Source organism: Somniosus microcephalus, chromosome 6, assembly GCF_052327205.1.
Source record: "Somniosus microcephalus isolate GS21.2 chromosome 6, FLI_Smic_1.0, whole genome shotgun sequence".
Classification (NCBI taxonomy): Eukaryota; Metazoa; Chordata; class Chondrichthyes; order Squaliformes; family Somniosidae; genus Somniosus; species Somniosus microcephalus.
The window spans coordinates 191,935,234-191,955,356 of NC_140992.1; the positions used below are offsets into that span (position 1 = coordinate 191,935,234).

Here is a 20,123-nt window from a genome sequence, read left to right on the forward strand (position 1 = left end):
AGGGTGCTGTGCTGAGGTACTCGTCAAATCTTTATCACTGATCAAATCTCTTGTGCTGTCATGTTTTGTTGAGGCTGGTGGGCATCTGAGTGTTGTGTGGAGACTGCTCTGAGACTGAATCATTTTTAAACAAGCTCTTACACTTTTGTGTTTTCATCAAGTTCCCCAGTTACTTGAATTCCATAGAACCTCTGCATGTTAGCGATGGCATTGGAGAGTGTCTGCGCTGATCTCATCGTGGACATTCGTAAGCCACCTTGGGGGATGTATCCATACGACTGAAGCCAGGACTGAAACATAAACAAAGACCAAGAGAGCGCCATCCAATTATTCAGTTATGTATGTATTTGTAACACAACTAGCAATAAAAATCAGTTTGTCAAGTTAGGCTGGTGAATTGATCACAAATGAGCCCTACTATCATCTCTAAAGATGCTCATTATGATCAACACAATAGCAGTGCCAACCGTGAGCCTTACAGCAGTGTCTCCACCAATACCGTCATGATCAGTGTCAATCATGTCTCACAAAACTAAGTCCAGCTGCTGATGCCATAGTTCAGGTCTGCCTGTTTCTCTCATGTTCACTGTGCAGTCACAGATCACAGATCATATCTGCAAACCTCCACAAAAAAAATTTCAGAGTCAAATCATAATATCCTGGAAAGAGCAAAATAACATTAAAGCAGCATTGCAGAAAAAACAAATCTGATCTCAACTGAGAACTACCAAGTGTGTGGGAGGGGAAGGGAGGAGAAAATGGGTCATTTGGGCACAACAGCGGTTGCCAACCAACATACTTTGAGAGGGAGAAGATCCTTCAGCAAGGTTGGCAACTTTGACGTGTAGGTCTGATTATCTCTTTGAGCTGAAAACACTCAGATTCATTATCTGCCATTGTAGCACTTGAGAAACAATGACTGCTCCTGACAGGGTCTTTGCCCATATTTCACAGCCTGTTTTCTATTTGGATTGAGCCCACATTTTGGTGCAAGTAGCTCTTAACGGAGACAGCAATCCTGGGGTCAGAGCTACAAATGTGAGCTACTTTCCTGTAGATCACCTACATGTGGGGGAAAAGTTGAAATGACAGGAAAACTTACACATCTGTAAAGACTACTGCAAATTGAAGGCTAAGGTAATCACATCCTCAAAACATCCAGGAACCTACTCTGCCACTCTACTGGGATGAACCGCACCACTTTATATAGTCCAGCGTCAGAATTTATTTGTTGTCACATCTCCCCACCTGTATCACTAATAGTTCCCCCAGAAAACCTTGGTCCAGAAGGACCATTAAAATATCTTAATTAAAATAGCAAACTCACTGGAATTTGAGGGAGTAATATAATGGATTTGCTTGGTAAAAATACTTTAAGAAATTCATTTTAAAGTGGTAAATGTAAAACAAGGGCTTTCTGGGTGAATTTAAATCTGGAGAGTAAAGTATTAGGCATCAACAAATCTATTCTGGTCTTCAGAGCAGAAACATTTTCAAACATCAGGGATGTTGGAAATAAGATTTATTGGCAGTATCTGAAGTCTGGACTTTTTCAAATAAGTATTTATTTGTTTTCTTTTGATGTTATTTTGCATAAATAATTTTTTATTCCTTTCACAAAATTTCTGAGATCCATTACATTTACTGTGCCGTGGAGACAGCCAGCTGTGCTCCTTGTGGAGGGGTTGGTGCCTGTTGGATTATTTTTTCCCTATGGTCTACAACTAGCTCAGAATTTATTATTGTTGCAGATTAAAATTTTAGTCCCCAGGAAATCTCAGCCAAATTCTGAGATCATTCACAACCTTCAACAACCCCACCACCCCCACCCCACCCCAACTCCAAATACAGCTCATCAAAGAGATCAAATCCTTCTCACACTAACTTATTGAAAGACTGGCACTTGGCCATTATTCCTTGCCAAAATAATGAAGCATGGATTGAAAACCCACACATAACTGTCTACAACCACAATATTGAGGAGCACGAGAATGCTGCATCAAAAAAAGTTAATTAAGTCAACTTGCTTGCTTTCCCCCACAAATCTGAGAACTTGTAACGACTGAACTGAGATTTTTCTCTGTAAAAAAAAATTAGCAAAATGTGTATATTAGAAAAACTCATACTTTTTATTTGGTGCCTTTTTACAGCTATTCCAGTTGATTACAGTAGAATGGTGAATTCTCAAATGGTTTGTATCAGCTGGGGACAGATGTAATAGATGCCAACCTCTCCATTATCTACTTCCATTTCCCATTTTGCAAAAAATAATTGCAGCAGTCAGCATCAGGGGAACAGAGCAGAGGAGGGTGGTCAGTAATCACAAGGAGAGAGAGCAGAGATGGGTCAGCAGTCACCATGAATGATGCATTCAGCAGTTATTAAGAAGGGAGAGAAGAGAGATCGCTAATTACTACAAGAGAAGAGCCTATTAAAGTGTTTAATTATGAATGCTAAAAGCATTTGCAACAAGATGACTGAACATGAAGCTGGTGTGACAATTGGGAACTGTGGTGTAATAGGGATCTCAGAAAGATGGGTTAAACCCCTAGTGATGGGGAGGAGTATAACAAACAAGGGTTTAGAGTGTTCAGAATGGGCAGACTAGACAGGAAAGGAGTTGGAGTAGGTCTATATGTCAGGTACACCTGGGAAGCAAAGGAAGTAGATCCATCTTGCAGGATAGGTTTTCCAGTGAGATAGTATGTACTGCGAAGGATGCAAAGGTAATTTTGGCGTTTTCTATAGACCATCAGGTCAAAATAAAAATGGGCAAGTTAAGTCAGAAGGTTGTGGGTTCAAGTCCCACTCCAGGGACTTGAGTACATAAATCTAGGCTGACACTCCAGTGCAGTGCTGAGGGAGTGCTGCACTGTCGGAGGTGCCGTCTTTCGGATGAGACGTTAAATCGAGGTCCCGTCTGCTCTCTCAGGTGGACGTAAAAGATCCTATGGCACTATTTCGAAGAAGAGCAGGGGAGTTATCCTCGGTGTCCTGGCCAATATTTATCCCTCAATCAACATCACTAAAACAGATTATCTGGTCATTATCACATTGCTGTTTGTGGGAGCTTGCAGTGCGCAAATTTTTTGCCGCGTATCCCACATTACAACAGTGACTCCACTCCAAATGTACTTCATTTGGCTGTAAAGCACTTTGAGACGTCCGGTGGTTGTGAAAGGCGCTATATAAATGCAAGTCTTTCTTTTTATATAAAGATAAGCAAAGTATGTGCAAACAGAAAGGTCATACTAATGAGGAACTTTAACCAGCCTAATATAATTTGGGAACTGCCAAGTTATTTAGAATCTGAATGTAATGGGCCTCAAGTCCTAGAAATACCTTCTATATGAATTCATGTTCAATATGTTAGCCATTAGCCATATGTGGTTAATTGGGAATCCAGATGTGGCTAAATGCATTTCCGATTAGCAAATAAAAAAGGAGTAATAGACGCTGCCATTGGGCATGTGATCTCAACACTCATATTCATATGGCGTATGCATATGTGCTTTAACCTTTTTTGTGAGTTTGATGGTAAAATGGTAAGATGAAAAGCAGAGTGTGCGAGTGTTTTATGATCATTGTGAGTGCTTTACTTCCTGGGATACTGAATAGTGGTAGATGTTTGTTAAATAAATATACACAAATGAAGTACACTTATCTGTAGGTGTTTTCTACTAAAATTAGTGCATGTGGCTAAAACAATGTCATTGTAGTGGCTAGTTGGCAATTTCTACTGGCGAACACTTCTAGAATATCCAAGACTGAAGTAAACAGCTAAAAGAAGACTTTACCAAAATAGTATTTACCTGTTCTATAATGATAGCAAGTGAAAGATATAGGAGAGGAGCTGTTAGATATGAGTTATATACTGTGAATGGGTTCATTTGATAACTCAAATAAAATCATAAATGAGTTATGGTCAGCACTACAAGTGAGCTGTGAGTTATAACCCACAGATCTTCATTCAACATCATGTTTGTACCAGAAGTTAAAACACTAATGAAGTAAAGAGGTAATAGAGAAGGTTTAATAGTTTGTTCTATTCCTTTGTGGTTCAGTTTGAGTACACCATGGACTGATGACTGAATGGTTTGGGGATGTGGGTTTAGTATGGAGAGAATGTTTCAAGCATGGACAAAGGAAAAGTAATTCAAATGAAATAATCCTAATTGGTATAAGATCTGGTAACACACAGTTCAATTCCATACAAAACTCATAAGAGGGAATGAAAATTCTAGGGTCTTGTCATTTTAGAGGAATACTCCTAGATCCCTCCAATTACCTTTTTCTGAATGTTCATGGGAAGTATATAAGACAGAGGGTATCTAATTTAAGTATTAAAAGAAATTAAACACTCTCTTGCTGATCTCCTGAGCAGGTCATCATCTTCATAGCATTTCCAAGGCTGGGCCCTGAAACGTGATAGGCTGTATTCTGCACTCCCAGCCTGAAGTGTGGGTCAGAGATAGGGCTACAACATTGCAACTACAATTTTCCAAATCACGATCCTTGGTATAGATCTTGACTTTGTGCAATAGTGTAAAATGGGTGATAGTGAATCAGCAGCCCGTTTTATATCTCTCCCAATTTTTATTTTGCGTGAAGTGCTGCCGACCCACTATCATCTATTTTATACTATTGCACAAAGTCAAGATCTAGCCCCTTGTGTGCATAGCTATTCACTGGGAGTGCGAGATTGCAGAATCAGCCTTGATCTTTCTATGCTCAGCCTAAAGTGGAGAGGAGCATTGAAGGCAATGATTGGTGGAGGGTTCTGGGAACCAAGGCCAATCTGTCTCTAAATCTTAATCTGTCTCTAAATCTTGTTTTGCTACTATTTCTGTAATGTTTCCTTGATCATAAAGAAAGAAAGTCTTGCATTTATATAGCGCCTTTCACAACCACCAGACATCTGAAAGCGCTTTACAGCTACTTTTGAAATGAACTCACTGTTGTAATGTAGGAAACACAGCAGCCAATTTGCACACAGCAAGCTCCCACAAACAGCAATGTGAAAATGACCAGATAATCTGTTTTTGTTATGTTGGTTGAGGGAGAAATATTAGCCAAGACACTGGGGATAACTCCCCTACTCTTCTTCGAAATATTGCCATGGGATCTTTTACGTCCACCTGAGAGAACAGACAGGGCCTCGGTTTAATGTCTCATCTGAAAGACGGCACCTCTGACAGTGCAGCACTCCCTCAGCACTGCACTGGAGTGTCAGCCTAGCTTTATGCATGTAAGTCCCTGGAGTGGGACTTGAACCCACAACCTTCTGACTCAGAGGCAAGTGGGCTACCCACTGAGCCACAGCTGACACATAAAATAAGAAACAAAGGCAGTACTCTCAGCCTTGAGCACTGCATTGCCATATCTCACTTTTTAGTGGACCTGAAAAGACTCTGGTGAAATGGTGATCCATCCAGACGCTTTTATATTGAGAAAGCTAAGATAAGGACTAAGACCTACAACGCAGAACACCACCAAGGTTGAAAAAAGAACCAAAGGTGTGATAAATCAGGAAGTTGTAGGAATTGACGAATTCCTAACCAATAACTGAGGTCGACTCAGGAGATCAATCAAACAGGTCTTTAATGTTAGACTAAACGAGTTCAAACAGTTTGTTGAGATTGATACAGGAGAACCACGAAAACAGGTCTTAACAAGATGGAGATTCCACGAGGACTGCCCGGACAGTCATGTGGTTTGCGACGTGACGTCATCGCGTTTGCCCGCGTTTTCCCGTGCTCTTAAAGGGGCCACGCCCCGTACATACAAACACTATATACAAAACACAGTAATGTCTAACACAATGGTACAGGCTTAGGCTGGTGTTAGAACATCGTTAAAGGGAATTATATACAGTTGCCCAGAGTCATTCAGTGGCTCCGCCACATGCGCCCTCCCAGAATTTGCTTCAACGGACAAAGTCAAACGGTGAGGGGGTCTGATGAGCCTGTCAGAACGACTCCTGTACTCCTGAGGTGGAGGCTATTGGGCGGCTGGTGGTCTGGCGGGCGGTTGCACTTGGTCTGCTGTAACGGCGATGGGTGGCCGACCTCGTCTCGGCGGTTGTGCTGTCTCGACGGGGCGGTCGAGGTCCAGATGTGCTGGCTTTAAGCAATCGACCGAAATGTGGTCCGGTTTACCACCGACATCCACCATGAAGGTTTTGTCCTCTGCCTCCAACACGCGGAAGGGACCAGTATATGGGGTCTTGAGTGGATCCCTATGAGCATCATGGTGAATAAAGACGTACTCAGCCTTGTGAAGCTCCAGGGGAATGTGCGAACTCTGCAGCCCGTGGTGCGAAGTGGGCACCGGTGCGAAGCATCTGGCCGCCTCCTGGTGACTAGTAAGCTGGTCAGACGCAGACCATGGCTTCGTCGAAGCTGGCAGGAAATCCCCCGGGACTCGCAGTGGCTGACCGTACACCAGCTCCGCTGATGAAGAGTGAAGGACTTCTTTGGGGGCCGTGCGAAGGCCCAACAGGACCCACGGTAGCTTGTCTGCCCATCCAGCGTCCTGGAGGCTGGCCCTCAGGGCGGCTTTCAGTGATCGGTGGAAACGTTCACAGAGGCCATTCACCTGTGGGTGGTAGGCTGTGGTGCGATGTAATTTGACACCGAGTCCTTGGGCCACTGCATTCCAGAGTTCGGAGGAAAACTGCGGTCCTCTGTCAGGAGAAATATCTGCGGGCACTCCGAACCGGGCGACCCAGGTGGAAATGAACGCCCTGGCCACGTTCGCTGAAGTAGTGGATGACAGGGGAACCGCCTCCGGCCATCTGGTGGTGCGGTCAACCATGGTCAGGATGTGTGAAAAACCATGGGAGGATGGGAGTGGTCCTACCAGGTCCACATTGACATGGTCAAACCGTCGCTCCGGAACTGTGAAGGTGGCCAATGGAGCTTTGACGTGACGCTGTACTTTGGCCTTTTGGCAGACTACGCAGGTGTTGGCCCAGTCGTGGACATCTTTATGCATGCCATGCCATACGAATTTCGCTGACATCAGCTTGTGAGAAGCCTTCATTCCTGGGTGTGACAACCCATGTATGGCGTCGAACACTTTACAGCGCCAGACGACCGGGCGAGGGTCCTGTACGGAGATGTCACACTACAGCGTGGTACCTGCCGAATGGAACTTGACGTTGGCCAACCGGAGGCCAGTGACGGTCGTTCTGCAGGTTTGGACTTCTGGGTCTGAGGCTTGGTCCGCTGCCATAAGGGCGTAATCGATGCCCAAATGAACCGTATTGACGGTCGCGTGGGAGAGGCAGTCTGCCACCAGGTTGTCCTTACCAGCTACGTACTGTATATCCGTGGTGAATTCGGATATGTAGGTCAGTTGACGTTGCTGTCGGGATGACCATGGTTCAGCGGTCTTGGCCATGGCAAAAGTTAGTGGCTTATGGTCTACAAAGGCGGTGAAAGGACGTCCTTCCAGGAGGAAGCGAAAATGGCGGATGGCCAGAAAAAGGGCGAGCAACTCCCGGTTGAACGTGCTATACGCTCTCTCATTCCGCCGCAGTTGATGGCTGAAGAATGCCAACGGCTGCCACGTCCCGTTCACCCACTGCTCTTGCACGGCGCCGATGGCGTAGTCTGACGCGTCAGTGGTGAGGGCGATGGTGGCTCCTGGCAGCGGGTGCGCCAGCATGGTTGCGTTTGCTAAGGCGCTTTTGGTGTCATCGAACGCTCGGGCCATGTCGTCTGTCCAGTCTACTGGGTTCTTGCCAGTCTTGCCCTTGAGGGCCTCGTACAGGGGCTGCATGAGTAGTGCTGCCTTAGGCACGAAACGGTGGTAAAAGTTTACCATGCCTAGGAATTCCTGCAGGGCCTTAATGCTTTGCGGGCGTGGGAAAGATATCACCGCCTCTATCTTCGCTTGTAAAGGAACCGCTCCCTCTGCGGTGATGCGATGTCCCAGGAAATCAATTTGGCGCAGGCCAAACTGACACTTGGCCGGGTTGATAATCAGGCCGTGTTGGCTGAGGCGTCGAAAAAGGGTGCGTAGGTGACAGATATGTTCTTCTTTAGTGGGACTGGCGATTAGGATATCGTGCAGATAGACGAAGAGGAACTTGAGGTCCCGCAGCACGGAGTCCATCAGGCGTTGGAAAGCCTGGGCGGCGTTCTTTAACCCAAACGGCATTCGCAGAAACTCGAAGAGGCCAAATGGGGTGATGACTGCGGTCCTCTGGACGTCCTGTGGGTGCACTGGGACCTGGTGGTAGCCCCGTACGAAGTCGACTTTCGAGAAGACGGTGCTCCCTGCCAAATGGGCAGAGAAATCCTGGATGTGGGGGATCGGGTACCGATCAGGGTGGTGGCGTCGTTTAGGCGTCGATAGTCGCCGCATGGTCACCATCCGCTGCCAGGCTTCGGGACAATATGGAGGGGTGAAGGCCAGGGACTATTCGACTGGTGAATAATCCCTAACCATTCCATGGTCGAGAACTCCGCCTTTGCGACCGGCAGCTTGCCAGGTTCCAGGCCCGCGCGTAGACTGGGGGGTCGTTGGTGGTGATGTGGTGTTCCACACCATGTTTCGTGGCTGTGGAGGAGAACGTGGGTCTTGTGAGGTCGGGAAATTCGGCAAGCAGACGAGCGAACTTGTCAGGAGTCGGGAAAGCGCAGGCGACGGTGCGCGATGTAGTGTTACTGCGGTAACAAAGGATAGAATTGAAAGTTGCCGTGTTGATCAACCGCCGGTTCTTCACGTCGACCAGGAGGCTGTTGGCGCACAGGAAATCCACGCCGAGAATGGGTTGAGAAACCTTGGCCGTCACAAACTCCCAGTGAAAACGTTGCCCCCCGAAGCACACTTCCACTCGCCGTCTGCCGAAGGTCCGAATTGCTCCGCCATTGGCCGCTTCAAGGGCGAGGCCGTGATTCCCTGCCTGCACATCGAAGGCGGACGCGGGCAAAATGCTGCACTGCGCTCCGGTGTCGCACAGAAAACGACAACCGGAGAGCGTATCGGTGATGAAAAGCAACTTGCCCGTGTTGCCGATCGCCATGGTGGCTGCGGGGCGCCCATTAGGCCCGTTCCTCAGTAGTCGCAGTTGTTTTGTTTTTTGGGGAAAGCTGCAGGGAGGGCGGCAACGTCGCGCCTTCGCGCCGAACTGTGCGTGGTAGAAACACAGCCCAGCAGGCTGACGAGCTGGGGCAGCGTCTGTGGGGGATGGGTGCCTCGTGGCGATGCAGTACTGCTGCGTTACCGCGAAAATTTTGTCCGCTTCTGCCGCGAAGTCTTCCACCTCGGATCTGGCCAGGGCAGCTTGCACCTGCTCAGGCAGCTGGCTGAGGAATAGTTCACGGAATAGGAAGCATTCCGGTTCTGAGCCCAGGAGTGTGAGCATTTGGCTCATCAACTCCACAGGCTTGGAGTCCCCGAGGCCGGGCATAGCGAGCAATCAACGGGCGCGCTCCGATTTAGTGAGACCGAAAACTTGCAGCAACTGCGCCTTGAGGGTTTCATACTTGCGCTCCGTTGGAGGGTTCTCGAGGAGGCTGGCGATCCGCGAGGCGGTAGAGCTGTCGAGTGCAGAGACCACATAGAGATATTTGGTCTGATCCGCAACGATGTCCCTCAGGGCGAACTGTGCTTCGACCTGAATGAACCACGAGGTCGCTTGCTGCTCCCAGAACTGCGGTAGCTTCAGCGAAACGGCGTTGGCCTCCATGCTGTGTTCTTTTTGCGAAAAATGTTCACAAAAAACGGGGTCACCAATGTAGGAATTGACGAATTCCTAACCAATAACTGAGGCCGACTCAGGAGATCAATCAAACAGGTCTTTAATGTTAGACTAAACGAGTTCAAACAGTTTGTTGAGATCGATACAGGAGAACCACAAAAACAGGTCTTAACAAGATGGAGATTCCACGAGGACTGCCTGGACAATCATGTGGTTTGCGACGTGACGTCATCGTGTTTGCCCACATTTTCCTGTGCTCTTAAAGGGGCCACGCCCCGTACATACAAACACTATATACAAAACACAGTAATGTCTAACACAATGGTACAGGCTTAGGCTGGTGTTAGAACATCGTTAAAGGGAATTATATACAGTTGCCCAGAGTCATTCAGTGGCTCCGCCACAAAGTAGTAATTAGATGATGTAAAGCTTGAGTTTTAAAAGCGTGTAGATTGTAGGAAAGAAAGAATGAGGCCAGTCTGTACCCAAGTCTGATGATAATCATCATTTCATCTGCATGATGAAATTCCATGCAGTGGTACATCTGGCTGCAAACATACAGGGATTCAGGCAATTGAATGTCAAACCATTTTGGGCTGGATTCTTTCATCACAGATGCAACAGCCTGCAGATTCAAAATGGGACTCTACATATGCAAAATGTCTTGTCCACTCTCTCCACGACTGGCTGACCTATTGAGTGTTTCCAGCATTCTCTGTTTTGTTTCTCTTGATGACATAACCTGATTAGCTAACTTGAATCCTCCACTTGGACATGAGCAGCTAAAGGTCTTCTAATACAGTGGCTCTGTGTACAGCTGATTAAATATAACCTCTCTGACTGAATTTCCTCCGTGCTATTGTTTCACTCACTTTTTGCTTTTCCTGTCAAACCAGTCTGTGCAGTGTCTCAGCTGCTGACAGGGTTATACGGAAGCATAAAGAAATCTTTAAACAACAGCAGCTTTTCTAATCAGCAACACTTTATGCTGAGGGTGTTCGCCATCCGCCATCACAACACTGATGTTGTATACATACAGAACCTTTTGTCATCCACATTCTCACCAAAGCCTGGAATCAGGATTTATAACTGCCCACCTCCAGCATCAGAGTAGCCAACCCAGGAGAAAAAAATTGCACTCAACGGGCACATACTGATCCACACTAAAAGCTACCCTATTGTTCAGGTCACTTGCTAATCAAGCATATGATACTGCCACCATTTCTGCTTGTTCCCCAGAATACCTTTCCAGATTTGAAATTTATTCCCCCATTGTGGATGTCAACGTCTTGTGTAAAATCCAGAATTCCATTATTTTGCAAGGACTCACAATGCTAAGGTCTTTCCACAGACACCTCTTGTGTAGAAACTGGCTGTGGACCTGGAACTAGCAGCCAGCTTGCTGGGTGGCAGCTTGCCATAGGATTTCCACTTCAAAGATGTTCACTGTACAGAACCTTCACAAAGAGCTGCAAAGACTAGCAAAGATAAGCTACTTCACAGGAAGTGAAGCATTGAGCTTTGTCAGTAAACTCTCACTCACAATGCATCACTGCAAATTCATCTGAACAATGCAGACCATAGTTTGCTTTAAAGGCAGTGCAACCAAGGTTCACTAGATTGATTCCTGGGATGAGAGATCAAGTAGAATGGGCCTGTACTCTCTGGTGTTAGAAGAATGAGAGGTGATCTCATTGAAATATACAAGATTCTGAGAGGGCTTGACAGGGTAAATGCTAAGAGGCTGTTTCCCCTGGCTGGAGAGTCTAGAACGAGGGGTCACAATTTCAGAATAAGGGGTCGGCCATTTAGGACTGAGATGAGGAAAAATGTCTTAACTCAGAGGGTTGTGAATCTTTGGAATTCTCTACCCCAGAGGGCTGTGAATGCCCAGTTGTTGAGTATATTCAAGGCTGAGATCGATAGATTTTTGGACTCTAGGGGAATCAAGGGCTATGGAGATCGGGCGGGAAAGTGGAGTTGAGGTCAAACATCAGCCATGATCTTGTTGAATGGTGGAACAGGCTCGAGGGGCCGTATGGCCTACTCCTGCTCCTATTTCTTGTGTTTTTATGTTCAACCGTTCTAAGTTAATATTCTCCTTGTGTCTTCTCATGCAAATATACAGAACAGAGCTACACTGCATCCACCACTACCCAGACACATTAAGAAACAGAAATACAGACACCTCATTTCTGCAATGCAATATAGTGATAAACACAAATACCGGTTAATAATCTGCTAAACATACACACTATTAACCCTAGATTTTCTGATCAGTGTTATTTGCTCATCAATGTTAACCCATTTATTTAAAGTGGGTAAACGCTGGCATTAAAGTAACACTGATCACGAAATCTAGACTTCAGTGTCCAGACTAATCTCTCTGTACTTTAAGTGTTGAGACCAGATCAGTCTGCCATTTGTTTCCAGAGGCTCAGCCTTACGAAAACAGAGGTACTGCTGATACTTTTGGTGCATTTTCGTGCTCATCAAGATGAGGATGTCAGGCTTAAAGAAAGGAATATTTTTCCACGTCAATGATCTAGTGTCAGCATTGAACTCTCCCAGCTCAGGTGCAGCATGGGTTAGATGCTGAGTAAAGCTCCCTCTATTCTGTCCACCACTGTTCCTGAATTCCAATGTCAGAAGAGAATCTCCTACTTGCACAGGCACTGAAGAGGAAAATCTCAGCCAAAGTATTCGAAATTGCATATGGAATAGGGACATGGATACTGACTTAATAAAGTTCATACACACCACTGCAATATATAAACCCATCATAATACTAGACTTGTACAAGGAGCCCTTCATCAGTTTCCGGACTATTGGACAACCCAATCAGAAGGGCTACACCTTAGTGTACATCATAATTTGGGACCCTCATGTTATTGTTACCCTTTCTGCTATCTCTTTCCATCTAGATGGCTTTTCATGTCAGACGACTGGATATGCTCCAGACAGATTCCACCGGGACATGAGACTCACTGAGTGAGCGAAACCAAAGATTATATTAGGTCATCAGGCTCACCTAGTAAGTGAGTGAGAGGCTTAACTGCAGCAGAAGGTCTGCCAGTCCAACATCATACACTTTCTTGAGATGATGACAAGCCCAGGGGAAGCCAAATGGCATTGTGTACCTTGACTACCAAAAGGCCTTTGATAATGTACTACAGGGTAGAGACTTTAAAAAACTAAAGTCAGTATATTTCAAGTTAAGTCCCAGACATGGATTAGTAACTAGCTAGAGGGAAGGAAGCAGAGGGAAGTCGTAAGTGAAGCTAGATTGAGAGATATTAAGTGGTATGCCACAGGGGTCCATGCTGGAGCACCTTCTGTTCCTAGTATACATAAATGACCTGGATTCACAATCTCAGTGAAAGGTACTAAAATTTGGAGCCAGAGAGGAGTGTGGAGTCAAAGGAGGCAGCCAAGATCTTATAAAAAAACCCTCAACAGGATATTGGCCTGAGCTGATCAGTGGCAAATTAAGTTCATTTACAAAAATGCAAGGTACTGCATACTGGAAGTAAAAACAGGGGCACGCCTATTTCATGCGTGGGATAGAACCTGTCAAAGCGGAAGCTGAATGGGACCGGGGGTGTTCGTCAACTCGTCATTCATTGTGTCCAAACACTGAGAAACCAATAAATAAAGTGAACAGGATACTGGGCTGTATTGCCAAACTAACTGAGTTCAAATCTCCAGAAATCACACTAAAGCTGTACAGTATTCTGGTCAGGCCACGCCTGAACTACTTAAAAGGGTATGGGGAAAGGAAGGGAGAATGGGACTAAGCTAATAGATCTTTCATAGACCTGGCACAGACAAAATATGCTAAACAGCCTTGTTCTGTGCTAAACAATTCTATAATTCTATGTACAAATCTGGTCATCTCAACATAAAAGAACCACGCAGGGCTTAAAGGCAATGCAGAGAACAGCAACAAGCTGATCACCGGTGCCAGAGCAAAGAACCTTGCGAAATGACTTGCAAAGCTATGACTGTTAAGTTTCTCAGAAAAGCCCTTATAGAGGTATATAAGATATAATTAATGAAATAGAAAGGATAAACCTGGAACAATACTTTCAGATGTGCCAAGCTAGCAGTACAAGAGAGCAAGTTAAGAGCACACAGCACAAAGTATTTCTTTATATAGAGGATGACTAACAGCTTGAATGGGTTGCCAGGAAAAACGGTTGAGGCCAGGACACCAGAGCTATTTAAGAAACACCTAATTGCTGTAGTGGGAAAAAGAGAGTTGGTTTTATACAAGGATGAGATCAAATGGGCTGAACGTCCTTCTTCGTCCAAACCTTCTTTCTGATCTTGTCAGAACAGTCTGCTTATCTGTCCACAGCCCAAAATAGAAACCTGGATTTCAGCTTCCACACTGGCATTCTGCAGAGACTCTTAGGCCGGAATCTTACCAGCACTGAGAGAACGGGATCGGAGGTGGGTCAGCTGTGAAATTTGAAATGATTGACAGCGGGTCGGAACCCCGCTGTCAACCCGCCACCACGCTAATCTCCCAGGTGTCGGGTCTGTCAGCGCAGAACAGACCCGACACCAAGCAGCGGGGGAGGTAATTTAGATCATTAGCTGGATTGTTAAGAGGCAATTAAGTACTACTTTAAGCTTACCTTTAGATTTTTAGAGTTCGCCAATGGCTTCCCCACTGCTCGGGGATTACGTGAGGTAAGGAGGTCGGGTGTTGTGTCAGCGTGTAATGATTTACTAACTTGACAGCTGCTAATGGTCTATAAAAGCGTCCATTTCACAGGTCTTCACCTTCCAAGGAGGTTAGAAGCTGTTGCTTACTGCATTTGGAAGACAGATTGAGCTTTATGCAGCTTGCAAGTGTTTGGAGTAAACTCTCTATCCAGTGTCACCTCATTGGAACAACCTCTCTCACCATTGACAGATTGCTTCTGTCATCTCAACCTCACCTGCCATCTATTCCATCAGCATCGGTGCCCTTGAAAAAATCTCACCTTGATCCTCAGATTCCCACCACGATCAGCCCCAACACCAGCATCACTGGGCACACCAGCAGCACCAACATCAACAACAACCTTCTCTGCAATCAACTGATGCTGCACAGGACAGAGGACATCAGCACCCGACCACATTGCTGCCCGGGATACCAGGGATGGCCTCACCATGGCCACATTTACTTCGCTTGACGCTGCACACCCTGGCTGCCACATGATGTTCCAGGTTGGCACCACCCCCACACCAACACCATAAAGCATCCCTACAATGCCCAAGCCATTCCTTTCACACTCATCACCATTGCGGGGGGTACCATTATGTCACACCATTCACTGCAACTCACTAAGCTACTTCTAAAGGTGCACACAAATCTGTCCAAGACTCAAAGTTTATAAAAGAAAGACTTGCATTTATATAGCGCATTTCACGACCACTGGATGTCTCAAAGCGCTTTACAGCCAATGAAGTACTTTTGAAGTGGAGTCACTGTTATAATAGTATAGGGGTTACTCAGCAAATATACACACTGTAAAAAGAGTATAAAAACAATACATCCAGCATGCGGTTTGTCCATCATGTCACACTTGTGTCACAGCAGCTGATTGGCTCAAATATCATTTTCATACAAGGGCCATCAGACTACTTCTCCAAAATCAAATCTCTGATGAGCTGTAACTTCCTCCAGCTGAACAGTGGGAAGACCAAAGCCAATATCTTCAGCCACCATCACAAACTCCACTGACTCCATCCTCCTCCTTGGCTACTGTTTCAGACTGAACCAGACCTTGTAATCTTGTCATCTGGTGTGATCCCAAGCTAAGCTTCCAACCCCATATCTTATCCATCACAAAGACCACCTATTTCCACCACTCCCTTTACTTCAGCCCATCTGCTACTGAAACTCTCATCCATGTGCCTTTGGCACCTCCAGACTCAATTACTCCAATAAAAACAGAAAATGCTAGAAATATTCAGGTCAGGCAGCATCTGTGGAGAGAGAAACAGAGTTAACGTTTCAGGTCGATAACCTTTCATCAGAATGAAACATTAACTCTGTTTCTCTCTCCACAGATGCTGCCTGACCTGCTGAATATTTCCAGCATTTTCTGACTTTACGTCAATTACTCCAATGGTCTCCTGACCTGCCTCTCATCCTCCATAAACTTCAACGTACCCAAAACTATGGTGCCCGTATCTTCTCCTCCACCAAGTCATGCTTGCCCATCACCCTGTCCTCACTAACCTAAACTGGCTTCTGCTCCCCCAACAACACAAAATTAAAATTTTCATCCTGTGTTTAAATCCCTCCATAGCCTCACCCCTCCCTGTAACCACCTCCAGTCCTACGGCCACACCCACCCCACTCCCCACCCTGGAACTCTCGTTCATCTGACTCATCTGTAATGTATCTCCTATCCCTTCACCCTACCACTGGCAGCCATGCTTTTAGCTACCTAGATTTCAATCTCTAGAATTCTCTCTCTAAACCCCCTCCCTTGCTTTAAGACCTTCCTTAAAACCCATTTCTTTGACCAAGCTATTGATCACCATTCCTAATCTCTTCTTTGGCTCGCAATCTGTTTTTCCTCATATTTCTACTGCTTAGTCCCACGCTCTGCAATCCTCTCCCTAAGTCTCTCCGCTTCTCAATCTCCCACTTCTCCTTTAAGGTCCTTCTTAAAGCCCACTTCTTTGACCAAGCCTTTCTAATTTCTTCTTCTTTGGCTCCGTGTCTAATTTCCTTACATCTATGTGAAACTCCCTGCGTTAAAGGTACTATGGAAATGCAAGTTATTGTATAAAACATCCGAGACAAAGTAAAGCATGAAATTTTCAACTTATCTGAAGTAATTTTCTTGAAAAAAACATTTAGGTTACTATGTTTAAGGATTGTCTACAATATGTTACATATATGTGACAAATATAACTTTAAACAATGCCAAATTTTGAAGTGCAATTTTTACATTTTGTTATGTATTCTAAATGGTTACAGCAGCTGGACTTGAAAACAATACATGTTCATATAAACATAAGGGACTGTACCACGAGTTGACTTTGAGGGGAAATTCTGAACTAAAGTTCTGAATTTCACATATTTTACCAAAATGTTCTGCTTACATATACAGTACTAAGAACTGTTGCAGAAATAAAGATGCAAATATAAAAAAAGATTACACTAAAGTTTATTTCTTGGCAATCACTATAAAAGCCACACCCTGAACAGTAACTATGGTATTTGTTTATCTACTGGCAATGTGTACAGAAAACATTATAGCACCAAAAATCAATAGGCTGCAATCCCAGCGTAATCATGTCTGCCAGTGCCCTCCAGCACTGACCCATCCATCTTTAAAGGGACCGTACACTTAGACCGCTAATTAGAGGGAACATTGGGTGGTACCCAATCTCCTCCCTCTCCCAAGACACCATCCACCTCCCCTTTGGTCCCCTGTGTAAAGAGACCGACACAGATTTCTTTTTAAATGTTTATTTTTCTAGGGAGGTTCAGGCAACCCCCCTCACCTGGAACCCCTATGCTGGGGCCCACCTGCGCCTCATCTCTCTCTGTGTATCGGCTCAATTAATATGCTGGGTCCCTTCTGAGCGAAGTAAACGGGAACTCCCGGTGTAGGGAATCCCCAACCCCTTGGCGTCATTGCATTGTAATGGGGCACGCAGAGGTTCTACCTTTTACAAGGCCAACTGGGAACTCCCTCGGTCAGCGGCCACGTGGCATAATTGGGTCCCTGTCATTGTCAAAAGAATTCTGCTGGAACTATGGCAGGAGTCTGACGGAGCTCTTGGGTAAGTTTGGAGCAAATGTCTAGGAACCAATTGAAAAACACTTCGCTCTCCCTAGGGAGGCCACCTTTTCTAAACTTTTTCAAATGTTCTCATTGGAGATGTGGATCTCCCACTTCTATACCCAAGTAATCTACTCCCCCCTCCCACAATATCATAACCTCTAAATCACTGAGAAACACCGCAGGACATCTGAAAATATATATCCATGTCTATCTGTGCTTTAAAAGGTACTGCAGAAGAGGCCTGTTACAAAAACTAAGGCACAAGGACTGTATGGACAGAGAGGTGGCTCGGGTCACAAAGCTAAGACTATGGGTAAATGGATGTTTTCGGATTGGTGTGATGTGCTCCCGGGATTTGCGCTGGGACCTATTTGTTTTTCATTTATATAAATGATTGGAACATAGGCACAAGAAGGATGATATCAAAGTTTACTGAATTAGGGGACATGACAAACTGTGAAGAATGCAGAAGACTGTGGGAGGGCACAGACAGGTTAGCTAACAGGGCAGATTGGTGACAGATGCAGTTTAACATAGAGAAATATGACGCAGTACATTTTGGAATAAGAACAGTGAAATAGTTAAGATTCTTAATAGAGGGAGGAACAGAGGTCTAGAGGTGAAGAATCTTTAAAGGCGGAGTATAGCTGTAAAGCACTATAAAAGAGGCAAATGGGTTTGAGTTTTACACAAAAGAGCATGGAACATTAAAGAAAGGAAATTATGTTGAATTTGTACAAGACATTGTATGGCAATAGTTGAAGTACTGCATGCAGATCTGTGCATCACATTATAGAGAGGATATTTGAACCATGGAAAGGCTACAGCAAAGATTCACTAGAATGATACCAGGAATGAAAAATTATAGGTTTACAAAAGGCTTTAAAATTGGAGCTTTTCGCATTAGAACAGAGAATTATATAGGAGAATCTAATAGAGGTTTCCAAAATTATGAAAGGTCTTTAGAGAGTAAGCAGTTAAAGATGTTTTCACTGGTTTGCGAATTGGTAGCAAGTGTCACAGACTCGGGATTATCATTAGAAGAATAAAACAGAAGTTAGAAGATTTTTTTTCACACGGGGTCATTAGCACATGGAATACTTTACTACAAGTGGCTATCAAGTCAGACACAACAATATAAAAGGATATGAGTAAAGGTTAATGAAATAATAAAGAGTAAATAGCCTCTGATGAAGACATAACATCAGCACAGGCACAATGGGCTGAACGGCCTCCTTCTATGCTGTGATTTATATGATGCTATCTATAATATATTAAACGTCTTGCATATGGCACACATTTCCTGTCCACGTGAAGCTCACTTCCTTTATCACAATTTTTGAGTTGTGCTTCCTATGTCAATATTTATAATGGCAAAACCTTATATCAACATTTTATACCGGTAAAATCGTATGTTTACATTTGCTGTCATGCTGCAGTTGCCAGCCTTTGGACACTAGGTGCCGCTTATGCCGTGACGCTTTAGTCGCAGGGCTCTGGACATGAAGTGGTACTGTGGCACAAGGTCATAGTCATAACGGCACAAAAGGAGGCCATTTGGCCCATCGAGTCCATGCTGGCTCTCTGTAGAGTAATCCAGTCAGTCCCATTCCCCCGCTCTATCCCTGTAGCCCAGCAAGTTTATTTCCCTCAAGTGCCTATCCAGTCTCCCCTTGAAAACATTGATTGTCTCCGCTTCCACCACTTCCGTCGGCAGCGAGTTCCAGGTCCTCACCACTCGCTGCGTAAAAAGGTTATTTCTCACATCCCCCCTGTATCTCTTGCCCTAAACCTTAAATCTGTGTCCCTTAGTTCTTGTACAATCACCTAGTGGGAACAGCCTTTCCCCGTCTAGCCTATCCAAATCCGTCATAATCTTGTACACCTCTATCAAATCACCCCTCAACCTCCTTTGCGCTAATGAAAACAAATCCAGCTTCTCCAACCTGTCCTTGTAGCTAAGATCCCCCATCCCCGGAACCATCCTGGTAAATCTCCTCTGCATCCTCTCAAGGGTCTTTACATCCTTCCTAAAATGTGGTGACCTGAACTGGACGCAATACTCCAGTTGTGGCCTAACCAGCACTTTATAAAGGTTCAGCATAACCTCTCTGCTTTTGTACTCAATACCTCTATTTATGAAGCCCAAGATCCCATATGCTTTGCTAACCACTCTCTCAGTATGTTCTGCCACCTTCAGGGACCTATGCACATTAACTCCCAGGTCCCTCTGTCCCTGCACACTCTTTAAAACTGTGCCATTAAGTGTATATTGCCTCTCCCTGTCCCTTCTGCCAAAATGCATCACCTCACAATTCTCTGTATTAAATTCCATCTGCCACTTCTCTGCCCATTCTGCTAGCCTTTCTATTTCCTACTGCAATCGATTGGTATCATCCTCACTGTTTGCCGCACCCCCAAGTTTGGTGTCATCGGCAAATTTAGAAATTCTACTCTGTATTCCAATATCCAGGTCATTTATATATATCAAAAAAAGCAGTGGCCCCAGCACTGACCCTTGGGGAACACCACTGGCTACCATCCTCCAGTCTGAAAAACAGCCATTTACCACAACTCGCTGTTTTCTGTCCTTAAGCCAATTCCTTATC

The 20,123-nt window shown here is 45.1% G+C and overlaps 1 protein-coding gene across 1 annotated transcript in view; it reads right to left on the bottom strand.

Moving 5' to 3' along the window:
- LOC147116286 (matrix metalloproteinase-15-like) overlaps positions 1-20,123 on the bottom strand; it is a 100,185-nt gene that overhangs the window by 31,203 nt on the left and 48,859 nt on the right. Inside the window, exon 2 of the mRNA XM_085991116.1 lies at positions 142-290. Coding sequence (XP_085847242.1) covers positions 142-290 — 149 coding nt within the window. The remainder of the gene's footprint in view (positions 1-141; positions 291-20,123) is intronic.